This window comes from Macrotis lagotis, chromosome 1 (genome assembly GCF_037893015.1).
Source record: "Macrotis lagotis isolate mMagLag1 chromosome 1, bilby.v1.9.chrom.fasta, whole genome shotgun sequence".
NCBI classification, from domain to species: Eukaryota; Metazoa; Chordata; class Mammalia; order Peramelemorphia; family Peramelidae; genus Macrotis; species Macrotis lagotis.
Window position 1 is genome coordinate 252,666,351 of NC_133658.1, and position 27,893 is coordinate 252,694,243.

The 27,893-nt window shown below is 37.8% G+C and overlaps 1 protein-coding gene across 3 annotated transcripts; it reads right to left on the bottom strand.

The window, feature by feature from the left end:
* Nucleotides 1–427: 427 nt before the first annotated feature.
* Nucleotides 428–27,869, bottom strand: UBE2V1 (ubiquitin conjugating enzyme E2 V1). 3 transcript variants are annotated; one of them, XR_012473488.1, is made up of 5 exons: nt 27,536–27,869; nt 11,665–11,813; nt 6,729–6,854; nt 4,231–4,515; nt 428–1,722 (listed from the first exon to the last, which is right to left on the bottom strand). XR_012473488.1 is itself a non-coding variant. In XM_074210237.1 (4 exons), exons 1-4 carry the CDS (start codon nt 27,555–27,557, stop codon nt 4,369–4,371), a joined length of 444 nt encoding a protein of 147 aa, XP_074066338.1. In that variant the 5' UTR covers nt 27,558–27,869; the 3' UTR covers nt 428–4,368. The 3 variants fall into 3 exon arrangements, 2 of the variants coding, with proteins under 2 accessions (XP_074066338.1, XP_074066339.1); XM_074210237.1 differs by having other exon boundaries at nt 428–4,515; XM_074210238.1 differs by lacking the exon at nt 6,729–6,854 and having other exon boundaries at nt 428–4,515.
* Nucleotides 27,870–27,893: the final 24 nt, after the last annotated feature.

Here is a 27,893-nt window from a genome sequence, read left to right on the forward strand (position 1 = left end):
CTCAAGGAGAATAAAACAGTCTCCAATCTACTTCAGGCTAAATTTAATTACAATGAATATTATTTTGATGAAAATCTTTGTGTGACAAACTTCTAGACTTCTGCTGTTGGTCTATATCCTTTATTCAAGTAGTGCATAATAAACATTTTAATTAACCAAAAACATATGATTGATCTTTTGAATTTACTAAGTGTAATTCCAAGAGATCAATGTTCTGTGGTCAAAGTTACAGTCTTTCTTTAGAAGGCTACTTCAAATCCATATGCACGGTACATACTTAGTCCAACCCAAACAAGGTTCTTTCTGTTAAGCTTAGAACCTTGAAAGTATCCCTTCCACCCTCATTCCTTCCAAAAATTAAATATTTATGCATATATCCATGAGGACAATATAAACAAGATCACTGAAGACACTCCATAGGGCAATGAAAAAATAGCATAACTGTTTATTTTTATACCATTCACAATGCTAGACAACACTAAACCTTGCCTGAGGTGGCACATATACCAAGCAACCCATAGGTCTAAAGCCTCAGAAACAATCCATACATATATTGCTTTGAAAACCCTACATACCTGCCCTCACTCAATTTCAGGAATGCAGCAAAGGTCACAGGGCAGCTCTAAAACATTGCTCATGTCTTATTTCCTGATTTTGCAAATACAAATTTACCGTATTGGTACCAATATGGGCTTAACTCTGCCCTTCCTCTACTCCCCCATACTCCCCTAAAAAATTTGGTTTCTAGGAAATTTTAATACCACCTAAAGTTATACATTACAAAAAGCAGGAAGAGAATGACAGTGAAAGTGACAAAGAGCAGTGATGATAAAGTGAATTTAAAAAACTTTATTTGAATTGAAAATCTTTTTAAGTCTTTCACAGTAAATGTATTTTTATAAGGAACTTTAGTATTATTTTTTTCAGTGTAGTCTTCTTTTTTCCTTCCAAAGAGATGTCGATTCTAAGAGTGTAGCCTATATCTGGACCAATACGGTAACAGATTGAAAGCAGATCTAGTAACCAAAGGGAATCAATTTTCTAAGATTTCTCCCACCCTCAAAACCCCCAGCAATTATATTTTCCAAGTCACTTTTGCATCCCATTTGATTTAAATACAGTGACATTTTACATGGCAACCTCTTTGTACGAGTAAGGATAGAAAATACAGGGTTCAGAGAAGACCCTTGTAAGCAAATACGTGACAAAGAAGGCTATGACATTGCCAGGCACAGAAGGCTTTCTTTGATGCTTGGAAGGTTGAAATAACATTTCTAATCTAATGCTAGGCTTAGGCCTTCACAAATCTTTTTGATCCTGCCCATAAAGTCCATCTAGAAGGTTCATCAATAAGCAGGGCACTGCTTGCATCCAATCCTCTTCCTAAAAGGGTGGGGAGAGGTAAGGGGCAAGGAAATCAAACCAATCACATTTTAAGTCTAAATGAGGACTTCACTGAAGACATTTGCAGAAATACTAGTAACAGCTGGGTTGGCTAAATCCCATCAGGAAGAAGGTAAGGGGTATGCACTACAGGACATGAAAATATGTATTGTCAGCCTCTGCTTTTGGATATCATGGACTATAAGAATGAAGTTCACCACCTCTTCTGTACTGTACTTAAGTCTGTTTTTCCGACAGCTAAACCTTTCAAACTGTGCTGATAGTAAAATTTGTTTCCAAGGGTTGATCTGTCTTCTCCTTTCATCTAGCTGGCTCGGGCTGCATACAAAAGAAAGAAGAGGACGTATCAGTGTCCCTTATACTAAGGTGGAGCAAAGTACCAAGAGAAATAATTCTAAAGCCTTAAAAAAGGAGCTGAAGCCACATTTTTTTTCATTTGGAAATGCTAGAATCCAAGTTTTTGTGGTGTTACTGTTAGCTCTATCTTAAAACTCATATTAATTATCCAAATATGGGTTATTTCAAATTCAAGTCATTCTTCCTGTGGGGACCTAAGAATCCATCCCATGGCGCCCCTCTTCTCCAGTGGTAGTTTCTCGGCTCAGTCTAAAAATAGGTACTGCAAGGCTGAGGGTGACCCAGGAGCCTCCTTCTTGGAGGAAGGCACTCAATGAGACCACTCTTAAGTCTTTGGAAAGCTAACAAAGAAACACTTGGAAGAGGATAAAGGGAACATTTTTCAGACCTGGTAATGGTAGTCTTTCCTATTACTAACAGGTCCAATCTGTACATTCTCAGTAACATTTTTGACTACCCATCACCTCATTCAACTATTCAAGTAAACTTTATTTGGTCGTCCAAATTTTCAGTTCTTCAATATCAGTACTATTTCAAATAATTAAAATCCAACAAGATAAACACTTCTGGAGCTTAAATCAGCAAAGCTATCAATTACTTTCAGCAAGAGACGAACAACTTCTTGGGGGAAGCTGTGTTTAGCAACTTGAAACAGAAAGAAATGCATGATATCACAAACAAATCATAACAGTGACAGGGTTGCTGAGACAAGGGGAGAAAGGATCCTTTCCCATTATCCTAGTGTTTATTTTGTTTGGCCACAAGTTTTATCAGGGGAGAAAATACAGTGGTTGGAGAGAATTTATTTGGAAAACCTACATGAACTGAACACATGACAAAAGAGGTTTTGAACTAGCTAGGCACAGAAGGCTCTCTTTCTAGCATCCAGGACATTAAAGGCCACAGCTCAGAGCAGTTCTGCTCCTAAATCAATAAGCTAAGAGGAATAAGACTGCAGCCTCTTAATATTAACGCACACTTTATTATATTAAAACCAGGCAATGGTCTGACAATAAAAAGGCTGCTTATGGAATACTGTTATTTTAAACTTTAATTACAGAGGATATGAAATCCTTACAATGAATATTTTCCCCAAAAGAGTTTTAATGGAAACAATTCTTTTTTTTCTGACTTGACAGCTGCTGCTTTAAAATGTGGATTTACACAAATACTGAATTAAAAAAAAAATTCCTCAGGACACAATAAATTGTTTTCATTTAAGCTTGTATCCACATGGCAGCAGCGAGTGGTCCAAGACAGTGAATCAGAAAAGGCAGTGATTTGCCAGGGAGTTCTGCCAGCCAAATTCTGGGATCTGCAATGCACCCAGGTTTTTCCCCTTTCAATCTTTGTGGAAGAGCTTGAAAGGAGGAAGTGCCAAAACCTAAATCTGTACCAAATTCAAATTGAAGGTTTTGTTCCCGCCATTGAATTCCAAACCTGTTATTAAGCTATGGCAAAGAGCAACCAAGTGAGTGTAATGCTTGTCAAGTCACATTTCTTCAATGTTTAAGGACAAGGCCAATTCTTTAATCGGAGTGTGTGCTTAGGGAGTCTTTGGGCAGCCCTTCCTTTTAACTACTAAAGCCTTTGCTAAGCTGGCAGATCTGAGCAATCCTGGGAAATGACTGCTCTTGTCACTGTATCAAAAGCGGAGCTAAAAACACCACCCGCTGCCAGCATCCCAGCGTGGCAGGGCTGGTGGAGGGGGGTGATCCAGGTTTTGCAAACAGTTTAGATATTCATTTCCCAGGCTGGTGATGATTAAATGTAGTTTCAAAAATGAGAAGCAAAGGGAGTCAGGGATTTCTTCCAACCCTACCTGGGTTGGCTTACTGGCCAGAAGCGAGGAAGTATCACTGAAATGGGGAGACTGATTTTAGGAAGGAGGGAAGAGCAGCACCCCATGATGAAGGTGGGGGAAGAGAAGACACTGAAAGAACCCTGAATCCCTCACCAAAGGCCCATGGAAGAGAGGGTGGATGAGTAGGTGGGAGAGGTTGTGGGGAAGTACAATGGCTTGCTGGGGCACCATTTAAAATGGAAGGTTATTTAATAATAAAAATAAAGACACCAGCACTATCCGCCTTTATTAGAGCCAGCACAAAGGGAGGAGTGACAGATTAGCACACACCCTCAATAGTAGTCCATTAGCTTCCTGTGTCATACTGGAAGTTAAAACCTTTGTGTCCACTTTAATAAATGGCTCAGTGCTGGAATGCTATTGCAAAAGGCTAGGAATAGGGGTAGGGTGGTGGAATCCTTGGCCATATAAGCAGCAAGGTGATTGTGTGATCTATTTTTTTTTTCACAGTTGAGTTAGATGTGCCACACTGGTTATGACAGTAATAAATTTAAATAGACTTTCTTGATACCAGAAGTTCAACTAAGTGGACAGTGGTTACACATGACAAGATTATTTGTTATAGCACAACTTATATTTCAAATGAAAAAATTAGTATCATTTACAGTATCTTAAGATAAATCGCCTTTGAATGGGAACTTCCTTTCCAGTACTTTGAGGTCTACAAGATGCATCTAGAAAATTTACTACTGTGGAAAATGAAGACAGCTTAAAACTGAATAAAGGGGAAGATTTCTTTTTGATTAATTGCTGTAACATTGTCCTTCAGGCGGCTGAGGAAGCTTCATATTTTCTTTAGACATCATTAGACGTCGAAGCTCTTGCAGAACCACTTTGATGCTATATGAATTCTGCCATTTTGCTAGCACGGATATGGCTCTTGGGTCCACCTAAAAAAAATTCAACAAAAATCATCAATTTATAGAGCTTTGGAATCTCTTGTGTATGCTCTGTGTGTGTTAGGATGTATTATGAACAATATAATTCTAAGAAAAATATACTTTTCACCTTTTTCTTCCAAATTTATCTTCCAATAAAATAATCACTAACTTTAACATTCACATGACATGATATGACAGGTAAAAAAGCTAATCAGCTATAAGGGCATCACATCTGAGATAGTTAATAGTTTCTTTTATTTTGCCCTGGCCCAATTACATTTTAAACACTCTGCTCAATGAAGGGAGACTAGATTTTAGGAAGATCATTGTCAAACTGGAATCTGTACAGAAGAGGGCAGCCAGAACAGAGAAATAGAAACCAAATCATAAAATAGTTTGTTGAAGGAACTGTGGATATTTAGTCTGCAGGAGAGATTTCAGGGGACAGTATGGATAGGGGACTGATGGGGTTAAGACATGGTACCTGCTTCAAGAAAGAAGGACAAACAACATTATTCCAAATATTAGAAGGGGTGTTATGTGGAAGAAAGAAGATTAGCCTTTGCTTGATCTTGGAGGACAGAACTAGAACCAAAAGATTAATGGTTATAAGGAGATGAATTTTGAATAGAGGTAAAAAAAATTTCCTAACAATCACAGCTGTCCCAAAGTGGAATGGGATACTTCAGGAGAGAGAAAGTTAAGTTTCACTGTTGGTCTTTTCAAGAAGAGGTGGAATGATTATTTGTCAGTGATGTTATAAAGGAAGAAGTTCCTGCAATACTAGGTTGAATAGATGGACTTTGGAGGACTCTTCCAACTCAGACATTCTACTCTCAAGAAAGGGAGTAGCCCTGGGCCTACTTCTCCTTTCAGTTTTCACCTTTCTGTTCTTGAAATTGATGTTACTGAGAAGGAAACAGGTAAGGAAACCTTGAGTTGTCTCCTACATTTTCTTCTGTTGAAAAATACAGTCTTTGTTCTGGGAAGGGTACATAATTGTTAGAAAACAATTATACTGGGCAACATAAAGAAAAGATTCAAGGCAGGTAGGAGGGCAGTTCTCATAACCAAACAGTGACCAAACTACTTGAGATTCTATTTTGTTCCTAATAGACATATACTCCAGAATGACTGGCTTGGTGATTCTTTTCTCTCTTCCAATGGCACTGTTCCTTCTTGCCTAAGATAAGTTTTTAAAAATGACTTTTAAAAAGTTCTTCTGATCTTCCAGATCTTATGTGTATCTGCCCCATTTAGTAGGTTTAATCATTACCTGTTATGTTCAATGTGCAATGTTGGGAAATCTACAAAGATAAATTTTTTAAAAAAATAATTCTGACACTCAAGAAACTTATGATTAAGTAGAGGGAAGAAGAAATAATTATAAATGGTAGAGCCTGGGGCTACAGATATAGGCATAAACCTTAACTTTGAAACATTATGCCTCAAATAAGAGACCACAGTTCACATTTATATAATGCCTTAAGCACTGTTAACAACAAATCTGTGGGAAGTAGTACAAGTAGCATTAGCCTAATGCTACAGACCATTTAGACCACAGATTTAGGATTGGAAGGAACCTTAGAGGTTACCTAGTCCAACCTCATTTTACACACACAAAAAATTACATAAGATATATAAACTGAGGCTTAGAGAAGGGAAGTAACTAGTCCAAAGTCACAACAATGAACAAACATTTATCAAGTATTTACTACATGGAAAACATCATGGATCCAAAGGCAAGAACAAAAAATCTAAGTCTTAGAGATGGGATTTGAATCCAGGTTTCCTGACTCCAAGTCCACTGTCCTTTCTACTACACATTGCCTCTCATAGCAATACTCAAAGGGATACTGCACAGAAAGAATAGAGGAGACACAAAGGAATTGTTACAAACTCTAATATTACTGCTCTTCTCCAAATGCATATACCCTGGAAGTTTAGGGTAGGAGAGAAAATGGCCAACATATGATTTATTTTTGTATCTCCTTCAGTGCTAATCAGTGTTTGAATGACTAGGGATTATGGATTCAGATTTACAGATACCTACCAATTTGTAGAATCAGCATAATTTTTCTTTATATATTATTTTTACAAAGAAAAAACTCAAAAGTTTTTTTAGAAGTCTTGATCATTAAAATTATCCTTTCAAGTTAATGTTATATGATTCTTATTCTAGAAGAATATAAGTGAAGATAAGAGGGAAAAACACAACTTACCACTCCATTAGAACTATTTACTCCATTCATATTAATTTTTGTTACAAATCTTACAAATGGGGGGGCTTCTGGATATTTAGGTCCACACTCTATTTTAAGGCTGTATATTCGGTTTTCATAAATTGTCTAGAAAAAGAAAAGGGGCATATAGACAGTCAACAACCAATTTTGGATCATGATAGTAAACATCTTAGAACATAAAACATTCAGTGAACATAGCACTTGAAATAATGCTTTTGTTTGTGGAATTAAGTATACTGATTTCATATTAGTTATATATTACTATTTTACCACCAGAAAATTAATTTCCCTATTTGACATGATAGTATCATGTTTTTGACCTGGTATATATGAATTCTAGAACTTTTACTAAACAAATTTCAGAAAAAGGAACAGCAGTCCAATAATTTGTTTACCAATCAGATAGTGTGTCTTCTATTACTTTCACTCTGAAGACCTGATCTCATTGTGTGACCTTGGGCAGGTCACTTCTCTGCCTTCAGATTAGTTATCTGTTAAAAAGGGGGGAAATTGGTCTAGATACATTCATTCACACTCTCTTAAGGTTTGCAGTCTTTTTCCAATGTTAACCATCTATATTCTCCATTTAGAGAAGGCAAACATGGTACAGCTGAATGAATAGTGGATTTGGAGTTAGAAAACCTATGTTCAAATAAATTCAGGCTCTGTTATTTATTATCTGTGTGACTGTAGGGTAAGCATTTAACCTCCTCAGCCTCAGTTTCCTCATCTGTAAAATGAAGGGACTGGACTTAAAAACTTCTAAATACACTTGGACTCTAAACCCTAATGCCCAGCTAAGTAAGTATCCTTAAGCTCATTAGGTGGCGGCTTCCTTTGCAACAGTGACAGCTAGTGGCCAGACAGAAAAATGAAATACATGCAACACTTAAAGACAACATTTTTAAGCTTAAACCAATTATACTTTTGCTTAGATAATATACCTTAGAATAAACTTTTGAAATATAGCACAAGATAAATGAAACAGACTCTTAAAAACTTTAATCAAGGTCTATCAATGAAAATGTGCAACTATTTTAAAATTCAGTAGGTACTCTTTAAGAAGGTACAGAAACCTAAGATATATCAAGTAGTTATTTTTTAACAAGCTTTTCAGAGAATTATAATTGTTTTTTGCAAAGAAAAGTCCAAACAGAAAAATATCACTCAAGACATTAAAACTAAGAAAATAAGCATCTCAGGTCTACTGAGTACAAGGCAACCTGGACTGACTGATTAAGGAGTCAGAAGACCTGGGTCTAGGCTCAATTTGTCCTTAAGCTTCTGAGACCTGGCCAAGCTCCTTCACATTTCTGGGCCTTCAGTTTCTTCCTCTTTAATTAAGAACCAGAATGGCACACAAATATCATGCAAAATTCTTGTGATACAAGAAATGACAAAGGCATAGTTTCAGAGAAACATGGGCTGATTTGTATGAACTAATGCAGAGTCAACCAGTATAAAATTTATACAATAACAACATTAACAAGAAAAAAAAACACTGAAAGACCAATGAGCAACCATGATTCTAGCAGACCAATGATGAAACACAAGATCTCATACTGCTAGATTCAAGATAGAAAGACATTTTTGGACATGATTGATGTAAGAATTTATTTTGTTTGCCTATGTGTTTATAAGGGCTTTGTTTTTCTTTTCTTTTTTTTTGCCAATGAAGTATTGGAGATAGGGCAGGAATAAGATACTACCTCCCCCTCTCAAAAGAAAAGAATCATTGAAGTATTTTTTTCTTAAATGCACACAAGACAGAGAGGCCAAAAAGAATCATAGAAGTAGGAGTTTTGAAAGCTCAATGCTGAATTTGTTAAATATTTTAAAAGAAAAACAAGCTGTACACTTGCAGTTTCATATATTAATCCTTTTTTTGTTCTTTTATTTTTATGGAAAAGTTCTTTTTATTTAGTATTTAAGTTTAGAATAAAATAATCCTTAAAACAAATAAGGGACAGACCATATGATGTGAAGTCCTTTATACATCTAAAAAAGGTTACTTTGATTTTCCTTGATGCAGAAAAAGCACTGTACCTGTCATCTTCCACATTTCATAAAAGTTGCTAAAATATCAAGTCAGGATTCTAATTTAAAAATTAAAAAAAAAGAGCAAGAAAATCTAGCTGGAGTTTTGATGCATTTAGCTCTACAAGGTAAATTGACTAGATTCTATTTCCTCAGTGGAATTCAACCAGTTTCATGTTTTAGAAATGACTGTGTTGTACAATTGCTCAGTATCAGAAACAAAGTTTATCCAGCATCAAGTGCAGAAATTATGCTTTTGCTGGGACAAGAATGTAGTTGGATTTTTCATAAATGAGAATCAGTTTTCAGTTCTGTGCTTTTTGTTTAATGCTGAAGAAACACATGAAACCTAAAAGTCAAGAAAGAGGTAGAAAGCGGAGAATCTGATGATTTAATTTCAAAAATGGAATGATAAAAAAAAAACAGCCAAAATTAAAGTGTTATTTTAATGAAGATGCTGAAAAATCAAAGGGTCAGATATTTGAAAATATATATTTATATATAACATGAAAGCCAAAAATTATGATCAATATTAGAGAAAGTTCTGGGTTTTTATTTTTCTTTCTTATGAGCACTATAAGAATTTAATAAAAATTCTGAAATAAGCACAAGTTCCTTCAAGAGGAACCAATGGAATATTGTGCTTCAAAGTAATGGATGTAGCTTTTTAAGATGCATTTAAAAATTTGGTGATGAAACAAATTTATTTGTTGATTAAGTTTATGTGCAGAAAACATACTATTCCAAGTTGTAAAAATGCAGTCATTAGTTTGGAGAGATGTCCTCTGATAGTTGATTATTCTCAGTCAGTGGGTTTTCAGAGAAATTCATTAATAAATTAATTCATTTTGTCTCTTTCTCCTCTCTACATAAATATAAAATGCAAATAAGTATATTTTAATATATTTAAATAAAATATTATAAATATAATTATTAACACCCCCCCCCACACACACACACATGTTGGACAGGTAAAATGGTTCCTGGCTTTGAGATTTGAAGGACTTTCTTTTGAGGAAGATTATATAACTGAGACAATGTCTTTAGGAAAAGCTGAGCTAATTAAGTGCTCTATGTCTAGTGATGTAAACACTACATGCAGGCAACATATATGCCCATAAATCAAGTATTATTTTAAACAAGTTCTTCTTCAATTGCAAAAGAACCTGTAATCAAATATTTCTTAAAAGATCTTGCATCTCCAACAGCTAAGATAAGTGATTTAGTTGAAAGTCACATATTATAAAACGAGCACCAAGTAAACAAAATTACAAATAACTTACAAGGTAACTGAGGGGGTAGTTAGGTGGCACAGTGGATACAGCACCAGTCCTAGAATCAGGAGGAATGGAGTTCAAATCTAATACTTTTTTTTTTGCAAGGCAAAGTGGCTTGTCCAAGGCCACACAGCTAGTTAAGTGTCTGAGGTCACATTTGAACTCAGGTACTCCTGACTCCAGAGCCGGTGCTCTATCCACTGCTCCTCCTAGCTGCCCCTCAAATCCAATACTTAATAGTTGTGTGACACTTAACTCCAACTGCTTCAACAAAAACAAAAGGCAATGAAAAGATTAATGGTAGATACCTACTGAGCAGACTGTAGCATAATAATCAGAAAAGGATAATGAGAAAGAAGAAATGAGAGACAAGAAAGAGACAGACTATGTTAAAGCATAGATGGTACCCAAGATGAGATTAACATCTACCAAAGTTAAAACTGATTTAAAACTCAAAATTTTACTTTCAGGTATTAATGTAAAAATTACTACTATTCAACTTGTGGGTGATTAACACTGAGTTAATTCAATTAACACTTTGTGTAAGCACTTCTTTTTTCATCAATTGTATATTCCATTATATTTAATTTACAGAGTTTTCACCGACTACCTCATTTGTCCCTCACCAAACCCACAGAAGTAGGAATCATGGGGATTACCTCCATTTTTTATGTTTGGAAAAATAAGGATCAGGGAAGCAAAATAACTGAGAATTAGAATCCATATTTTCCATCACACTGATATGCACACCATTACAAGTAATAACAATGATAGAAATACATCATATATTACTTGAGATTGAGGTCCAAGTCTCATTTGTTTCTTTATTAACTACAGTTCCTTGTACACATTAGGTACTAAACAGCACTTAAATGAGTTCAGGTCTGAAACAAAATGGTATTAAAATTTTAATCAATTCCTTTGTTAACTTTTTTTTTTAAGTTTTTACAAGGCAGTGGGGTTAAGTGGCTTGCCCAAGGCCACACAGCTAGGTAATTATTAAGTGTCTAAGGCCAAATTTGAACTCAGGCACTCCTGACCCCAGGGCCGGTGTTCTATCCACTGTGCCACCTAGCTGCCCCCTTTGTTAACTTCTTACACTAAGCATTCTTTCTTCTGGTAAATTTTATGATACTAACAAATGAAAATGTAAATATAAATAAAGCAAGCTTTCTATTGTAAACTATAGAATAGCCTCTCAGAAATGATAGAATTTTCTCATATTCCTAGAAACAACAAAGTGACAGAACTGGGAATGGACATCAAGTGCTAAAAAAAAAAACCAAATCTTGTTGGTGCTTCAAAAATTTTTATGATAGCCTTCCACTGATAAACATTCCTAACAAAGATATATGTGAAATTGAATCACTTCAAACTTCACTGTTTATACTGTCAAACAAATCAAACTAGGCAATTAAACAAGAGAGAAGATAGTAAATACTTTTTCTTATCATTGAGTGACTTAACATTTGAAGAATATATATATGAACTCTATATGGTTAAAAAAAATTCCAGTAGAAATAAACTATTGGTGAACTTTTCTATAACAATGTTAAGATAGTTCTAATGAGGCAAATTTTAAATTACTGCTTAAAGCTTACTCTTGGAGGCCCAATAATCATTCCTGTCCATCTTGTAAGTGTCATATCTTCATCATCTTCAAGACCCCAGCTAACTGTCCCATCTCCTACTCCTTTCTGACCTTCTTCAAGTTCTTCCAACAGTCGGAAATTTCGAGGGACTTTCACTCCTAAAATGAATGAAAAGAAATTAAATATACTGACAATGCCAATGGCACTTTTTGAAGCTGAATGTTTCTTTCTTGAGTTCAATGAGCAAAGAAATGAAGTACACCTTTGTAAACTTTGGATATTTGGGGGGTATTACATTATTGCCTTAATGCACTGAGATTATTTTTCTTTTTTTTTAATTAGAAAATTACTTTTGAGCATTAGATTTCATAAAAAATCCTTTTTAAACTCAATAAATCTAAATTGTGATGAAGGGACAAGTTACTAAGGACTTCAGCTGAGATTAGGATAAAATAATAGAAACAATTTGGAGGGGTGTTAATCAAAACTGTAACTCAGTCTGTATTTGAAACAAGGTAGCACTAAAACATCAAGGAAAACTGACTTTAGCCTGAAGGTCACAGGTTTCCTATTACTTGGACAAGATAGTTTCTTTAATTCTGACATTTTTCATTCTAAGGTCCTTTTCAGCTCAGATTCTATGAAATACTTACAAAAATGTAGGTTTATGAGAATATTTCATTTTTGAACAGTTGGATAAAGGATCACTTAGAGAAATGATGATTACATTTGTTTTAAGGACAAAAAAGATGTAAGAAATGTAAACATTCTGGTTTCTAATAAAACTATACCTGTTTTTTAGGGCATAAGTGAATATGAGTTTGTTGTTAAAACTTACTATTCAATCTTAACAGGGTTTCTAGAATTGTAGAATTGTGAAATTACAATGCAAAGAATAAGGACTTTCTTAGCAAGAATTTGTGTGAGTTTTAGAGTGGCCACAGACAATCATGTGGAAGAGGTGCCTGAGTTGACTCTTGGGTCTGATTTCAATGGATAGAGATGAAAAGACAGACCATGAGGCTCTAAGGATGCAAAATGAAATAAGCCTTAAAGGGTTTCCCCTTTACTATCCCTAGGAGTAAAGACAAATAATGAATAGAAGAAGTTCTAAGTATCCATAAAAGATACAAAAGAGTAGTATGAAATTAAAGGGAAAAATTCACTGTTTTTACTCTTCAAATGCAGATATTTTAGTTGCCCATAACTACAACAAAGAATACTCAACATAAAAGCATGATTCAAATTTGGTTCAACTGGTAAAACATACATTAGAAATAGTTCAGTAATATAGAAAAGTTTGGTTTATTGCCACTTTGGTAAGCTGGAAAAATTTCAAGTAGGTGTTCAATGATATAAAAACTTCAAAATAATAATAGTATTTACTCCCACAGTGGGCAAGTGTACTCATTCTTTCGAAGCAAACTAGTTAGAGGCTTAGCTAGGACAACACTGCATAATGAGTTCTTTGTTTTCACAAGTTTTTAAAGCATAAACAAGCATTAATAAAATAAAGGTAGAATTATTAGTGTGTAAGCTAAAGAAAGAACAACTTAAGGGTCTGGTTCAAATTGTTCAAGAATCTAAATGAATGTGCCACTAACTTCTTTTGTTTGGGATTATGGAGGGAAAACATGGAATGGAGACATACTATGAAATAGTGTGATCATGGCTTGAAGAGATGTGTAATGATTTTTTTCTTTTAAATACTTCAATAAAAAAGCACCTGTTATAGAGAAAATTATGTAATATTTTTAATCAGATGACTTGGGATCAAGTACAGCTTCCCTCTTTTTTATAAAGCATATTGAACATGGAGTCAAGTTTCTGGATTTTTTTTCTCTTATGTATTTCTTTCCCTTAATCCTAATTCCTCATATCAAAAATGACTAATCTGTAAATATGTTTATCACAAATGTGTAAGTAAAATATTCACCTGACTTGGCTGTTGAGGAGAGGGGGGGTAGGAAGGGAGTGTGGAAGAAAATTATGCAACTTAAAATATGTATATGCATATGGATGAATGTTGAAAAACTTTCATAACATATATCTGGAAAAATAAAATCTCAATAAAAAAAGAATCTGGATTTGAATCTCAGCTTTGCTATTTACTATATGTGTACTTAACCTCTTGGGATAATCAATTTTCTTAACTATGAAATTAAGGGTTACACCAGATACACCTTGAGGTTTCTTCTAGTTCTAATTCTGTTTTTATATTCTTAAAATCACATGGCAAGCTCCTTATAGGAAAACATGATTTTGCAAGATCCAACAATCTAGGTACTCCATCTCATCTCTTCTGTCCCTGACTAAAGGGTGGGGCCATGACCTGAGGGCATTCACCTCAGAACATCATTTTTCTCACTACCTTGTACTACTCCTCTGGGTCTTGACTTCAAGTCCTTTCATTGAATATTAGTGGAAACCCCCCAACTCCTCTCCCCCAACTTTTCAGCTTCCTTTTCTCTGTAGTCTTCCTCCATTGGAATGTAAGTTACTTAAGGTCAGGAGTGGTCTTACCTTTTGTTTTAGTATTTGTGCCCCTAGCTATTAATACAGCATCTGACAAGGTCCTTTTAATAAATATTTACTGACTACTGAGCTTTCTGTGCCTGGCGTTGTTTGCTAATATGTGGTTAAAGTATGTTTTACACTTCTGTCACTGAAATGATTATTGTAAGGAAAATATTTAATAAATTGTAATGAACTCTATAGATCTGAGTTATATGATGCAAAGACTTATGATGAAGAGGAAGATTCAAGTTCATATTCTATATTGGGAACTTCTAAACAGTGTATGTGACTGTTTGCCTTAAGCCCCCTCATTTGTAAAATGGGGATAATAATGGCACCTACCTCCAGAATTGCTGTAAGACTAAAAATGATTCATTTGTAAAGTGTTCTACACTTTTCAACTGCTAACTCTTCTGCTAATTCCAAGGACAAATAAGATACATTTCTCTGATAAGAAACCAAGCATGATTCCAAAGACAATCTGGGATAGAACCACCACTTGCTGTGTAAACCTGGATAAGTTACTTTACCTAACTGGCCATGATTTCCTTATTCGTAAACTTAATGGAAGAGATTATCATCTCTAAAATTTCTTCTAATTTTCTATGATGCTGTGAGTAGTTATGCGAAACAAACTGCCAATCAGATGAGACAGGTAGGGCTTTCAATGATTATAGTAAGGATCATGAAAATATGGTTCCTTAAAGTGTAGTATTAAATTTTAATCTATTTCTTTAAGTCAGGAAGAGTTTTCATATTAATTTATAAATTGATTCATTAAGAGTTTTTCCTACAGCTGAAACAGTAATTGTCCTTTGGTTACCTAGTAGACTGAAATGTAATGTGCCTAAGAACAAATTCCACTCATGAACCAATATTTCCAAGTATCTCTCTCCATTCTCAAGATTTTTTGAGTACATTGTCTGTATTCTTTTGTTTCATCTTTCTCTACCTTGTATTATTTAGATTAGTACCTGGCACAGTTACTATTTTTTGACTGTTATTCATAAAACATAGATGCTTTTCTTTGCACTTGAGGGCAAGGGGTTGTCATTTTTTTATCCCGATATCCCTAGTACATTGCACAATGCCTCATAACTACTAGCTATTTAGCTTTTGTGGGCAAGACTGTTCAATAGTCATTTTTATAAGAGCTTTCAGAGAAGTTAAGAAATATTTTTCATGTTCACCAATTTTTACTACCAACACTCAACCTGACCAGTGACCATCCCATGTCTTCTTCAAATCAAATAATATTTACTTAGCAACTCCTAAGTTTCCTAAGCCGAAGTTACAAAGTAAGCGTACAAAACTGACAAGTCAGGCCACACATGACTAAGTACTGGAAGTGACAGTTCTGACATCAGTGCATTTGTGTTCTACCTTCTTCATCTGGCAGCTATAAGGTCCTAGTCGAGATAACTTCACTTCTTAGAAATATGTCTTACTTTCCTCATCTGTAAAATCTATACCACTCACATGACAGGATTGTTAGTTGTTGTTAAATGATATATAAGCTGACAGAACACAAATGCTATATATAATGGTCAATAGGGAATGAAGTCTAGGAAACATCCAATAGGAGATAGACCTTTATCACAATCATGAAGAATGGGTCACAATGGGAGGACAGAATACTATGCAAGGGTACCAGAAGGAAGATAGTAGAGGACTCCTAAGACCTGGCTGTCACAAAACCAGGTCATGATGCTGAGTATTCTCAGCAGTCTTACCACTTTTCTTCTTCCCACTAAAGGATGCTCATAGTTGAAAAGTAGTCCTGTGCTTCTTACCCTCAAGACACTTGCTTTAGTTTTGGCTCTTCTTTGAGAACATTTCAAGACAGTGAAGAAAGAAGGTAGCACTCACAGATTAGGGAGAGAATGAACTGCAGACCACCAGAACACCTTTATCCTGTGTTCAGATATGTTGAGCTTCCTGAGATTTCCCCAAAGATTCCTCAAGACTTTTCCATAGGCCCCTTTTAGATCTCAGCCTAAAGCTGGAACCAGTATTCTATTATGGGTTTTATGCATTTTTATAGCATATTTATATTTTATGGGTTTTAAACATTTCTGTCTGGCAATCTAGTGAAACAAAGTCTGTGCCCCATTCGTAAATGAAGGAAATACTAACTTCCCATTAGAAATGGAAGTGAAAATAAAAATGTAATTTCCCCCATCCAATACAAATTCCAACTAATTCCAACATATTAATGCAGATAAGGAAACTGGGATCTATAAGGTAAATCAACTTTGCCAAGGTCATACATGTTTCCGTAAGAATTTTGGTCTGGGCCTTCTTACTCTATGGCAACATATTGCTGATCCCTCCTGTTTTTGCTTCCCCCCGCCCCTTTCAAAATAATAATAAAAAAAAAGGTATCTAGTTCCAAAATTCTGCCCAGGCTTCCAGATACAAAATAAAGCAATCTAAAGGTACCAAAGAGTATTTTAATTTAAAAAAATTCTTTTTTAGGTTTTTGTTTTTTTTGCAAGGCAATGGGGTTAAGTGGCTTGCCCAAGGCCATACAGCTAGGTAATTATTACGTGTCTGAGACCGGATTTGAACCCGGGTACTCCTGACTCCAGGGTGGGTGCTTTATCCACTACACCACCTAACCACCCCAACCAAAGAGTATTGAAGAGTAACAATGAGACTAGCCTAATTGTAGATAAGGATTATTATTTTAAAGCACTGAAAGAAAAGGTTGAAGAGCTAGGGTATAGTTAATTTATATTAAACAGTAATAACAAATCTGAGGAGTCTGGATTTTATCTTGAACGCAACAGTGAGCCATAGAAAGTCTTTGGCAAGTAATAACATCCATCTTTCCAAAACACTGCTTTTATAATTTTAGGATGGATTGATGGGAGAGAAACCAGTTTGAATATTAGCAGGATACAAATCAGAAACATAGGCCTAAAGCAATTACACTCAGTTACTGCTCTATTCACTGCACCACCTAGCCGCCCCAGAAAAAAAAAGTTGGAAGAGTCACTATGGAACTCCTCAGTTCATTTTCCAGCCTCTAAAATACCCCAAACAAGTAAGTCTTAGTATCTTATATAGATTATATAACTTCTTCCAGTAGCCATCTTTTCAATTTTGTATACTGTCAGAAAATTCTATCAATCAACAAGCATTTATTAAGTACCTATGAGCCAAGTGCAATATAAATTCCAACTAATTCCAACACATTATGCAGATAAGGAAACTGGGATCTATCAGGTAAATCAACTTTTCCAAGATCATACATGTTTCAGTAAGGATTTTACCCTGGATCTTCTTACTCAAAATCCAGTTTTCTTCTTGTTCAATCATTTTTCAGTTGTGTCCAATTCTTTATGACCTCATTTAGGGTTTTCTTAGCAAAGATACTGAAGTGGTTTGCCATTTCCTTTTCCAGTTCATTTTATAGATGAGGAAACTGGGGCAAAAGGATTAAATGGCTTGTATAAGGTCACTCAACTAGTAGATGTCTGAGACCTGATTTGAAGTTAGGAAGAGGAGTTTTCCTAATTCCAAGACTAGCACTCTATTCATTGTACCCTCTAAGTTTAAATTTATAAAATGTAAATCAAAGCAATAAAGAGCTTGAAAATATGCTAATTCTTAAAACAAGAATTTCAAAAATTATAGTGGGTGTTTTATGTCTCAATTTTAGTAATCCAATAAAAGTGAGCTTAAAGAAATAGAAATTTTTTTTATTAAGAACAGCATAATGGGCATTGCTCCTCTATCTCAAACTCTACCTAAATAGTTTTGACATTATCCATCCCCAAACAACTAAAGTATTTCAATTTAGTAAATAAAAAGAGTTCCTAATAGAATTCAATTTGGTTGAACTACTTTCTAGAGAAGTTTAATAATAAATTAAAGTAGAACATTTTCCTTCTTCCCAATAATAACAATTGAAAGAGATTTTTTCTAGAAAATAAAACTACTTATGTTAACAATTATTTATAACATTTATTATGGTAACTAAAATTTTGGATTAAGAAGCCAGAATAATACTGCTTCTTGCTAAAAAAAAAGAAAAAAGGGCACGTATAAAGACTTGCTCTGAAACCTTATTATGATGAGGTTAACAAAATTCTCTAAGGTTATGGTGTAGATCATAAGCTCTGGCAGGCACCAAGCATAAAGGCAAAATAGTAATGTAGTGGTAGACAGGTGTTGGGGTGGATCATACTGGTCTGGAGTCAGGAAGACAGAAACACAGGAAGTGCCTGCCTCAGACACTTACTAGCTGCATATCCTGGGCAAGTCACTTAACTTCTGTTTGTCTCAGTTTCTTTCCCAAATGTGAAGTAGGGATAATTAATAGCACCTACTTTGCAGGACAACTGTGAAGATCAAAAAAGATAGAACCATATAAATGCTTACCCCTCCACTTTCTTTCCTCTTGAACATAAGAGCCACAAAAAACATTTTACCAAGATATTTGATTTCACATTTGCATTTTATTTGGTTCACTGAAAAATCTGAAACCTCCCACTATTTATTTAAAAATCTGAGTTCTATAGAAAGGTAATAATCTCAGAGAAACATTACTAATTAACCCCTTTAAAAAAAACATCTCAAACCAAAAACTGACTATAGCTAATCTTGTAAACCATGAGACCTTGAGGATTTGTAGAGATAAAGAGCTTAAGTAAAATTCATTTTGATTTCAAAGGCTAAATGTAAATACACTAAAGTATGCTTTTACTATTAAAATGTTGAGTTTATGAACCATGGTGATTAAGTAAAGTTGGGGGGGTATTTCTCCTAAATTGAGCATCACAGACCCCAGTAAAGCATCAATTACAGTTCTGTACCAAAATTTTCATGTAAAGCAGTTATTTAAAGCTGTTATAAGCACATTCATCTATATAATACACATATATAAACACACATAAAAACTAAATCTTTTTCACATGTGGTACTAAAATGGTGCTGAGAAACACTGGCATTCTTTTGCTAGACTAGGGGTTCTAAATCTGGGCTTCTGAGATAAATTTCACGAAGTTCATGAACTTAAAATGTATGTCAATATAACTGCTTTCCTTTGTAATTTTAAATATTTTAATTTTTGTATTTAAAAACACTGTGAGAACTCCCAAGTCAAAGAGAAAATATTACAAGCAGCCAGAAGGACACAGTTCAAATATCGTGGAGCTGCAGTCAGGATCACACAGGACTTAGCAGCAACTACATTGGAAGCTCGTAGGGCTTGGAATATAATATACTGGAAGGCAAAAGAGCTTAGAATGCTGCCAAGAATGAACTACCCAACAAGGCTGAATATCCTCTTCCAGGGAAAAAGATGGACTTTCAATGAACCAGGGGAATTTCAAATGTTCCTTTTGGAATGGCCAGAGCTGAACAGAAGGTTTGATCTTCAGATACAGGACTCAGGTGAAGCATGGAGATTGGAGGAGAGGGGGGAAATATGAGGGACTTAATGAGGATGAACTGCATGTATAGAAAAATGATACTGATAATATTCATATGAACCTTCTCAGTTAATAGAGCAGGTAGAGGGAGCTTTTATAGTTGAAGCACAGGAGAAAGCTGAATTTGAAAATAAAATATGGTGTAAAAATGGAGTCAATAGAAAAAAGGGAAATGTAATGGGAGAAAAAGGAGAGGGGGAATACGCCAAGATATTTAATATAATAAGATTTTTTTTTATTACAATGAGCTATTGCAATGATATGGAAGGGGAAAGGCAAGGGGGAATAAGGGAACCTTTGCTCTCATCAGAGGTAGCTAGGACAGGAAACAGCATATATACTTCAATGGGGTATAGACATCTGGAGTAAGAAGGAGGGGAGGAGCAGGGGGAAGGGGTGGGGATGTGAATAAAGGAGGAGATGATGGACCATGGGGGGACAGTGGTCAGATATAACACATTTTCTTTTTTACTTCTTGCAAGGGGCTGGGATTGGAAGGCCTGCCCAGGACCATAGGGCCAGGTGGATGCTGGGCCTAAGGGATGGTATGGGGGCTCAGGGCTTCTTGGCCCCAGGACTAGGGATCTGTCTGCTGAGCCACTCAGCAACCCTACAGCAGAGTCATAGTGAAAGGAGAGAGAAAATATAGTACATGTTAGTGGAGAAATAAGAAAGGAGGGAGTTGCGATCAGCAATGGCAACGTTGGAAAAATATGGAAGCAACTTTTGTGATGGACTTATCATAAAGAATGTGATCCACCCATGACAGAGTTGTTGGTGTTGGAACAAAGACTGAAGCACATTTTTGTTATTATTATTTGGGGGAGGGTACAGGGCAAATGGGGCTGGGTGGCCTGCCTGGGGCCACATAGCAGGGTGATCTTTGGGTGTCTGGGGCCGGATTTGGAGGTGCTCCTGGCTCAAGGGCCAATGCTCTGTCTGCCACCCAGTCACCCCTACTATGATTAGTATTTTATTTTGGGTCTTTTTTTCCCCTTCTTTTTGGTTTTTGCAGGGCAGTGGGGATCGGGTGGCCTGCATGTCACACAGCTGGGTGATTGTTGGGTCTATGGGGCTGGATGTGGGCTTGGGTGCTCATGGCTCTGGGGCTGGTGCTTCATCCATTGCACCACCTGGCCATACCTACAATTATTACTATTATTTTTTTTAATTTTAATTTTTTTTCTCTCCCCTTTATTGCCCAAGCAAGTCTATATTCATTGGGGGGGGGGGAAGTATTTTGTTTACTCTTAAACAAGAATATTTTATTAATGTAAAAAAAAACATTTGTACAAAATAAGAATTTAAAAAAATTAAATTAAATTAAAAAAAATAAAAACACTGTGATAAGGGGTATACAGACTACCAAAGACATGCTTGACACAAAAAAAGGTTTAAGATGTTCTGGGCTGGACTGTTATAGTAACACAGACATTTTTCTGTCTTAGAAAATGCATGCTCTTGCTCCTTATTGATCCTTTCTGCAAATTCTTGGATTTTTTTAAAAAAGAAAGTAATTTACTTTTTTATATATCTAGGTGCAAATTTGCCAATCAGTAAGTAGAGAGAAAATATTACAATCACAAGAGGCACAAGAATCTGATATATTATGTCATGATATTCTAGCTGGTTCAGTAAGATGGCAATGCATACTTTGCTATATCACAAATACCAGTGCCTTTAAAAAGAGAATTATTAAGGGATGACCACAAAACAGTAGATATCACAACATGCCAAAAAAGAGGGGGGAGGGAAGGGAAGAAACCTTCAGGTTGCTTCAGCCACCACTTTTAAAAAATGACATCCCCCTAAGAAACATTACTTTTTTTAAGTTTCTTTTTTCTTTTTTTAGGTTTTTGCTAGGCAAATGGGGTTAAGTGGCTTGCCCAAGGCCACACAGCTAGGTAAAATTATTAAGTGTCTGAGGCCAGATTTGAACCCAGGTACTCCTGACTCCAAGGCCAGTGCTCTATCTACTGCGCCACCTAGCCACACCTTTTTCTAAGTTTCTAAGAAAAACTACTTAAAATTGGTTGTGGTTTGACATTAACAGAAGTTTAAGGTAAATGTCAACTGATCTGGAAATCCTGAATTACTAAATCTCAGTGTCTATTAAATACAAAATCTGCATGGCAAGAGCCCAAAGTAGTCCCTGACTCTTAGGGAAAATATTATGTAATAGATCAAATGATATTCATTGGGAATGTTAATTCTATGTCAGAGGTTCTTAATCTTTTCTTAAGGCATCAACTTGTCAGAATATTTTAAACGGGGAAAAAACCCCAAGCTCACAAGGTTTGAGGTTAAGAATCCCTGCAATTGCTCAAGATCTAGTTGTTCTTGCTCATTAGTATAATAAGCAGAGCAGGGAAAATGTATGGGAACCAATGTATCAATTCAGATTGTGACCCCAGCCTATGATTGCCATGAGGGGGCAGGGACAAAGCCTTGCAAAGTGCATAAAAGACCTTGCATTTTGGGATTTCCTTGCCCCTCTCTTTTACCTTGAGAGGTGTGCCATTTTGTTAAGATATCTTAATAAAGGGGCAGCTAGGTGGAGCAGTGAGTGGATAGAGTACCAGCGCTGGAGTCAGGAGGACTTGAGTTCAAATCTGTCATCAGAACCATAAATAATTGCCTAGCTGTGTGACCTTGGGCAAGTCACTTAATCCCACTGCCTTAAATAAATAAAATTTAAATTTTTTTAAATTTAATAAAAAACTATTTTAATCATGCTGGAAAAAATCCCTGAAAGATGAAGAAATTAAGCTATCTATAGTCATATGAAAAAATGATCTCAATTTTTATTGATAAGAGAAATACAAATTAAAACAACTCTGAGATACCACCTCACACCTATCAGTTTGGTTAATAAGACAAAAAAGGAAAATGGGAAATGCTGGAGGGGATGTGGGAAAACTGGGACACAATTGTACTGTTGGAGAAGTTGTGAACTGATCCAACCATTCAGGACATCAATTTGGAATTATGGGCTATGAAACTGTGTACCCCTTTTAATCCAGTAATACCACTACTAGGTCAGTATCTCAAGAGATCATAAAAAACAGAAAAAGACCCACGTGTATAAAAATATTTAAAGTAGCTCTTTCTGAAATGGTAAAGAATTGGAAATTGAGGGGATGCTCATCAATTGGGGAATGGTAGAGAACAAACTGTGGTATATGAATATGTTAGATTAACCTTCTGTAAGAAATCAGGAGCAGGTGGATTTCAGAAAAACCTGGAAAGACTTTTATGAACTGATGCTGAGTAAAGGGGGCAGAACCAGGAGATCACTGCATACATTAACAGCAACTCTGTGTGATGATGATCAACAATGACAGACTTAGCTCTTCTAAGCAGTGCAATAATCAAAGACAATTCTAAAAGACTTGTGATAGAAAATGCCACCTGTACCCAAAGAAATAACTATGGAGTCTGAATGTAGATCAAAGCATACTATTTCACTTTTTAAAATGTTTTGTTTTTTCTTTTGTTTTAATTCTTCTTTTATAACATGACTAATATGGAAATGTTTAACATGACTACATATATAACCAATTTCAGATTACTTGCTGTCACCAAGGGGGGAAGGGAGGGAAGAAGGGAGAAAAATATAACTCAAAATCTTACAGAAAAATGAATGTTGAAAACTATCTTTACGTGTAATTGGTAAAAAAGAAAAATTTGAAAGAAAAAAGAATCTGTTAGGTGAAAATATAGAAGTCATGGTTCCTAAAGGGATCATATCCTTTTAGTATCATTCAAGTATCATTGTTTCTTAGAACTACCTTCTCATACGTGAGCGCTATATGGCAAACAAGAATTTTTGCAGGGCAAGAATTAAAATTCAGCAAAATAAAGCTTCTGAGATTCTCTGCTACCACGGATGGAACAAATTTAAAACCAAAAAAACCACAACTGGGGCCTCTTGAGCAAGGGGTTACCAACATAAGTGAGAGAGAAGGCAATTTGATTGTTATAATGTACCAAGCATACCTAGACTCACAAAATATTAGACCTGGAAGAAAATTTACAAATTACATAGCTCAATTTGCTCATTTTAGAGGTGAGGAAATTTGTACCCGAGAGGTTATGGTCTGCTCATGATCTGCTCAAAAGAGAATGCAAATAGTGAAGTCTGAATTCAAGACCAGATCCTCAATTTCCAAATCTAGTGACTTTATATAATCAGTCAGTAGGTGGCGAAGTGGATAGAAGGCTACACTTCATTAGAGGCAGCTAGGAGGCGCAATGGAAAGTACACTGGACCTGGAGGACCTGGAGACAAGGAGACCTAAATTAAAATCCAGCTTCAGACATGTATTAGATGTATGATCCTAGACAAGTCACTTGACCTCTATCTCCCTCAGTTTCCTGATCTGTAAAATGGGATTAGTAATAGCACCTTTCTCTGAGATTGTAATGAGAATCAAATTAATCTAAGTGCTTTGCAGACCTTCAAGTGCTGGTTAAAAGTTAGTGATGATGTTAAGTCAAACCCATGGAGTATTCAACTTATCACTAGCATTTACCTCTAACAGAGCTACATGAGCAAAATACTCCATAAACTTCAAAGTTCTGTAGAAATATGATTAATGCAGGCGAAGAAATTAAGGTTCCAAGGGGCTCCCTAAATACTTAATTATGAGAACATTCTCTTATTTTCCAAAGGTTGGCCATTTTAACTTTATTTCCTGTCAAATATTACAGATTCACAAAAAAAGTTATTAATTTAATTACAGGGACCTCAGCTCTTTGCAGAAGTCCTAAATACAACTCTTCTGAGATCTCCTGAGGGTGTGTTACTATGTCCCCATTAGTGAATAAGCACCAGTTCTCAAGGAAGGAGAGCAAGCTGGTGCGCCACCCACATTTAACCTAAGGGTAACTAAACCTAAAATAAATGAAATGGCCTAATATTTATCTGTACCCTTTCCCTCCAAAAACAGCACAATCTAGTAGAAAAGACCCTTGGAAGAAGCATCAGAAGATCTATGGACAAGTCACTTCACTAATCTGAGTGTCAGTTTTCTCATCTGTAAAGAAGAGAAACAGATGGCACCTCTCCTCCAATTTACCTCAAGGGGTTCTAGTAAAGGGAAAAAATTTAAATGACTGTTAAAGTGCTTTGAAAATTCCTTTCTGTTAAGGAAGATGATCAAGAGTTGGTTAAAATATGATAAAGAATTATTTTTCAGTTTTAGATATAAAAATTATTATTTGACTAGTAACTCATGGTTCAATCAATCAACTGTTTTAAGGACAGAGATCCTGGCAAGCTAGAGTTTATATTAACCTTCTATAAATTTCAAATAGGTGTCAACTGGAATGGTCACTGTGACCTATAACATACTGTGTAATTAAAAAATCTCCTAGTGGCCCTTTAACCCCCAAATCTATCTAGAGTGGACAGCACTCAGCTCCAATATGGACTTGCAAGCTGTTTCACAATCACTCTGGAGGGTTGGGAAGGGCAGTTTGGACTAAATGTCTTTCAACATTCTTCCAACCTTAAATCTCATGGAAAGCAACCATACTTGCACCTCATAGAGCTGTCCAGTTCTACATTTTTTTTTTAGATTTTTGCAAGGCAATGGGGTTAAGTGGCTTGCCCGAGGCCACACAGCTAGGTAATTATGAAGTGTCTGAGACTGGACTTGAACCCAGGTCCTCCTGACTCCAAGGCCGGTGCTCTATCCACTGCGCCACCTAGCCGCCCCTCTACAAACATTAAGACTTATGTGTAAAGCAACAGCACTGTTATGAGGCAAGCAGTTTGTACAGCTAAAGAGCTTTATAACACCATACTGTCAGGACTAGAATGGACCATAGACATTATCCAGTATTAGGCATTATCTGTTAAATTAATCTGAGGGAGTCATTCTTTCATATTAGAAATGAGAAGGGAGTGCCTAGGTGGTGCAGTGGATAGAGCACCGGCACTGGAGTCAGGAGGACCTGGGTTCAAGTCCAGTCTCAGACACTTCATAATTACCTAGCTGTGTGGCCTCGGGCAAGCCACTTAACCCCACTGCCTTGCAAAAAAAAAAAAAAAACAACCAAAGAAAAAAAAAGATATGAGAAAACCAAGGCCCTAAGAAGTTAGTTGCTTTGTCTGTGGTCATAGCTATTAAATGACAAAGCTAGGTCTAAATCTAACTAGGATTTCTAATTTCAAGTTTAGTGCCTATTCCACACTGTATTATGATTACTAACACATCAGTACACAGCATAGGCCAGAAGAAGCCAAGTTAGATCCTGAAGGAATCTAACATTCACTTCAGAAGTCCAATCCCTACTTTCTCCTGAAATTATGCTTTAAGAATTGAAGATTAGGAAGGTGGGAGCTAATGCCAGAATGATCACAGAAAGCTAGGAGTTAACATAAGAAGGCTACTTTTTCCAAGAGAGGTGGGGAGGGCAGTTTTCTAAGTATGGACTTCACATTAATGATGTTTACATATAGAGCTAAACAACGGCATGGGATGCAAACTCCATACTGCCTGAACTGCTTTCCATTGTTACAAGAGTAGAAACATTAATCATATGTACTAGTACGAATGCAGTTAATCAAAATCAGCTTTTAACAGATTCAAGTCATAGATGCCCTGAGAAGGGTTTCCTCAGAATTTTATAATTTTTTTCTAATTTTCTACATCATCTACAGAGTTTGGTCTTAGAGCATCATCATTTGTTTGTTAAAAGACTGGAAGTACCTTAAAAAGTTAAAATTAAGTGGTTGTTAAAACAAGTCCATGAAGTCGGAATTATAAGACACTATCGACAGAGTCGAGTTGTGATACCATGACACCCTACCTAAGGAGGTCATAATAACTCACTGCACACAATTCAGGGCAACCTGGCAGAAAGGTTATTGTAGCTTGGAGTTTCCCACAGCAGTTGCCCTGACTCAGCCTTTCTCCGGGAGGAGTGCCTGTTGCAGGAGCTTTGTGCGTTAATACATCATTCTCAGAGTTGCCACCAGCACGAGAGCTCCTCCGGTCTCCTGCTAAGATAAAGCCGGACTTGCACAAGTCAAATGCAGCCGCACGAAGCGGAGACCGGATCAATCAACTGCGGCTCTGGCGGTCATGGGAAGAGGAGGAGGAAGATGCGAGCCCTCGGCTTACTAATGAGAGGCTTCACGTGTCTAAGATGGGTTAGGTCTGCCCTTCCTCCCTTATGTGGAATGGTTCATTAAATGATTCCAGTAAGAAGCGCTTCACCAATCTCAGGTGTCCTCGCTCGCCTCACGAGGGCCTTAAGAGGAAAGCGCACCTGGGAAACGTCACCTGTTAGCGGCCCCTGCCCAAGCCCGGCAACGCGGAGGCTCTCAGAAGCGTGTTTTGGGGTACCAACGCGCTCGGAAAGCGAGGCGCGGCATCCCAGCTAAGCGCAGACCGGGGTGCCCGCCCGCCCGCCGCCGCCGACTTCCACCGCCCCTCCGCAGGTCTCGGCCGCACGGCGCCCCGGGCCCCTCCCCGGCCCGGCCCCCCGACTCGCGGGGACCCCCGCCCCCCCCCCGCGTGGCCGCCCCGCCCCCGCGCGGCCGCCTCCCACCCCACCCCCCACCCGGCCCCCGCGGCCTCTCCGCGCCCGGCCCCGGCTTCCGGCCCCCGCCCCCGGGCGCTGCCACCGCGGGCGCCGGCGCGCCCTCCGCTGCGGGGGGGCCCCGGGCCGGGCCGAGGGGCGGGGGGGCGCCCCGGAGCGCGGGCGGCCCCGGGCCCCGCCGGGCCGAGGGGGGCCCCCCGGAGCCTCGGCCCCCCGCGCCCGGGCGCCGCCTCGGCCTGCGGCCCCGGGCCCGGCCCCGCCCCGCGCCGCGCCTCCCGCAGGCCGCCGGCCCCCCCCCGCGCCGCCGAGCCCGTGCGGGCGGCCCCCCGCCCCCGGAGGCCGGCCCGGGCCCCGGCGCCCCCGCTCACCCGAGCCCGTGGTCGCCGCCATCTTGCGTCGCTGCCGCTCGGAGCCCGCCCCTCCTTCTCCGCCCGCCCCTCCCTCCTCCCGGCCCCCCTCCCCGAGCGGGGTTCCCTTCCCCGCCCCGCGGACGCGGCGCGCCGTGACGTCACCACGTCGCCTCTGACGTCGGCGCGGCCCGACGCCGCCCTCCCGCCGGGGAGGGAGAGGCAAAAAGGGGGCTCCGGGGGGGCCGGCGGCCGGGCCCCCCCCCCAGGGCCCGCCAGCCGCCCCGGGGCTCGTCTTGTCCGCCGCGCGCAGCCTCAGGCCGAGAGCAGCTCTGGAGCCGGCGCGGCCGGAGCGTCCGTCCCGCCCGGGGGGCGGGGG

Bases quoted from the DNA above. Each gene is read 5' to 3' on its own strand.
- UBE2V1 (XM_074210237.1), bottom strand. From the start codon at position 27,557: ATGGCGGCGACCACGGGCTCGG. The intron at 6,855-11,664 runs GTAAGCTTTAAG...TTCTTTTTCTAG, and splicing joins TGATTATTGGGCCTCCAAGA to ACAATTTATGAAAACCGAAT. The intron at 4,516-6,728 runs GTAAGTTGTGTT...AATTTTTTTTAG, and splicing joins TAAATAGTTCTAATGGAGTG to GTGGACCCAAGAGCCATATC.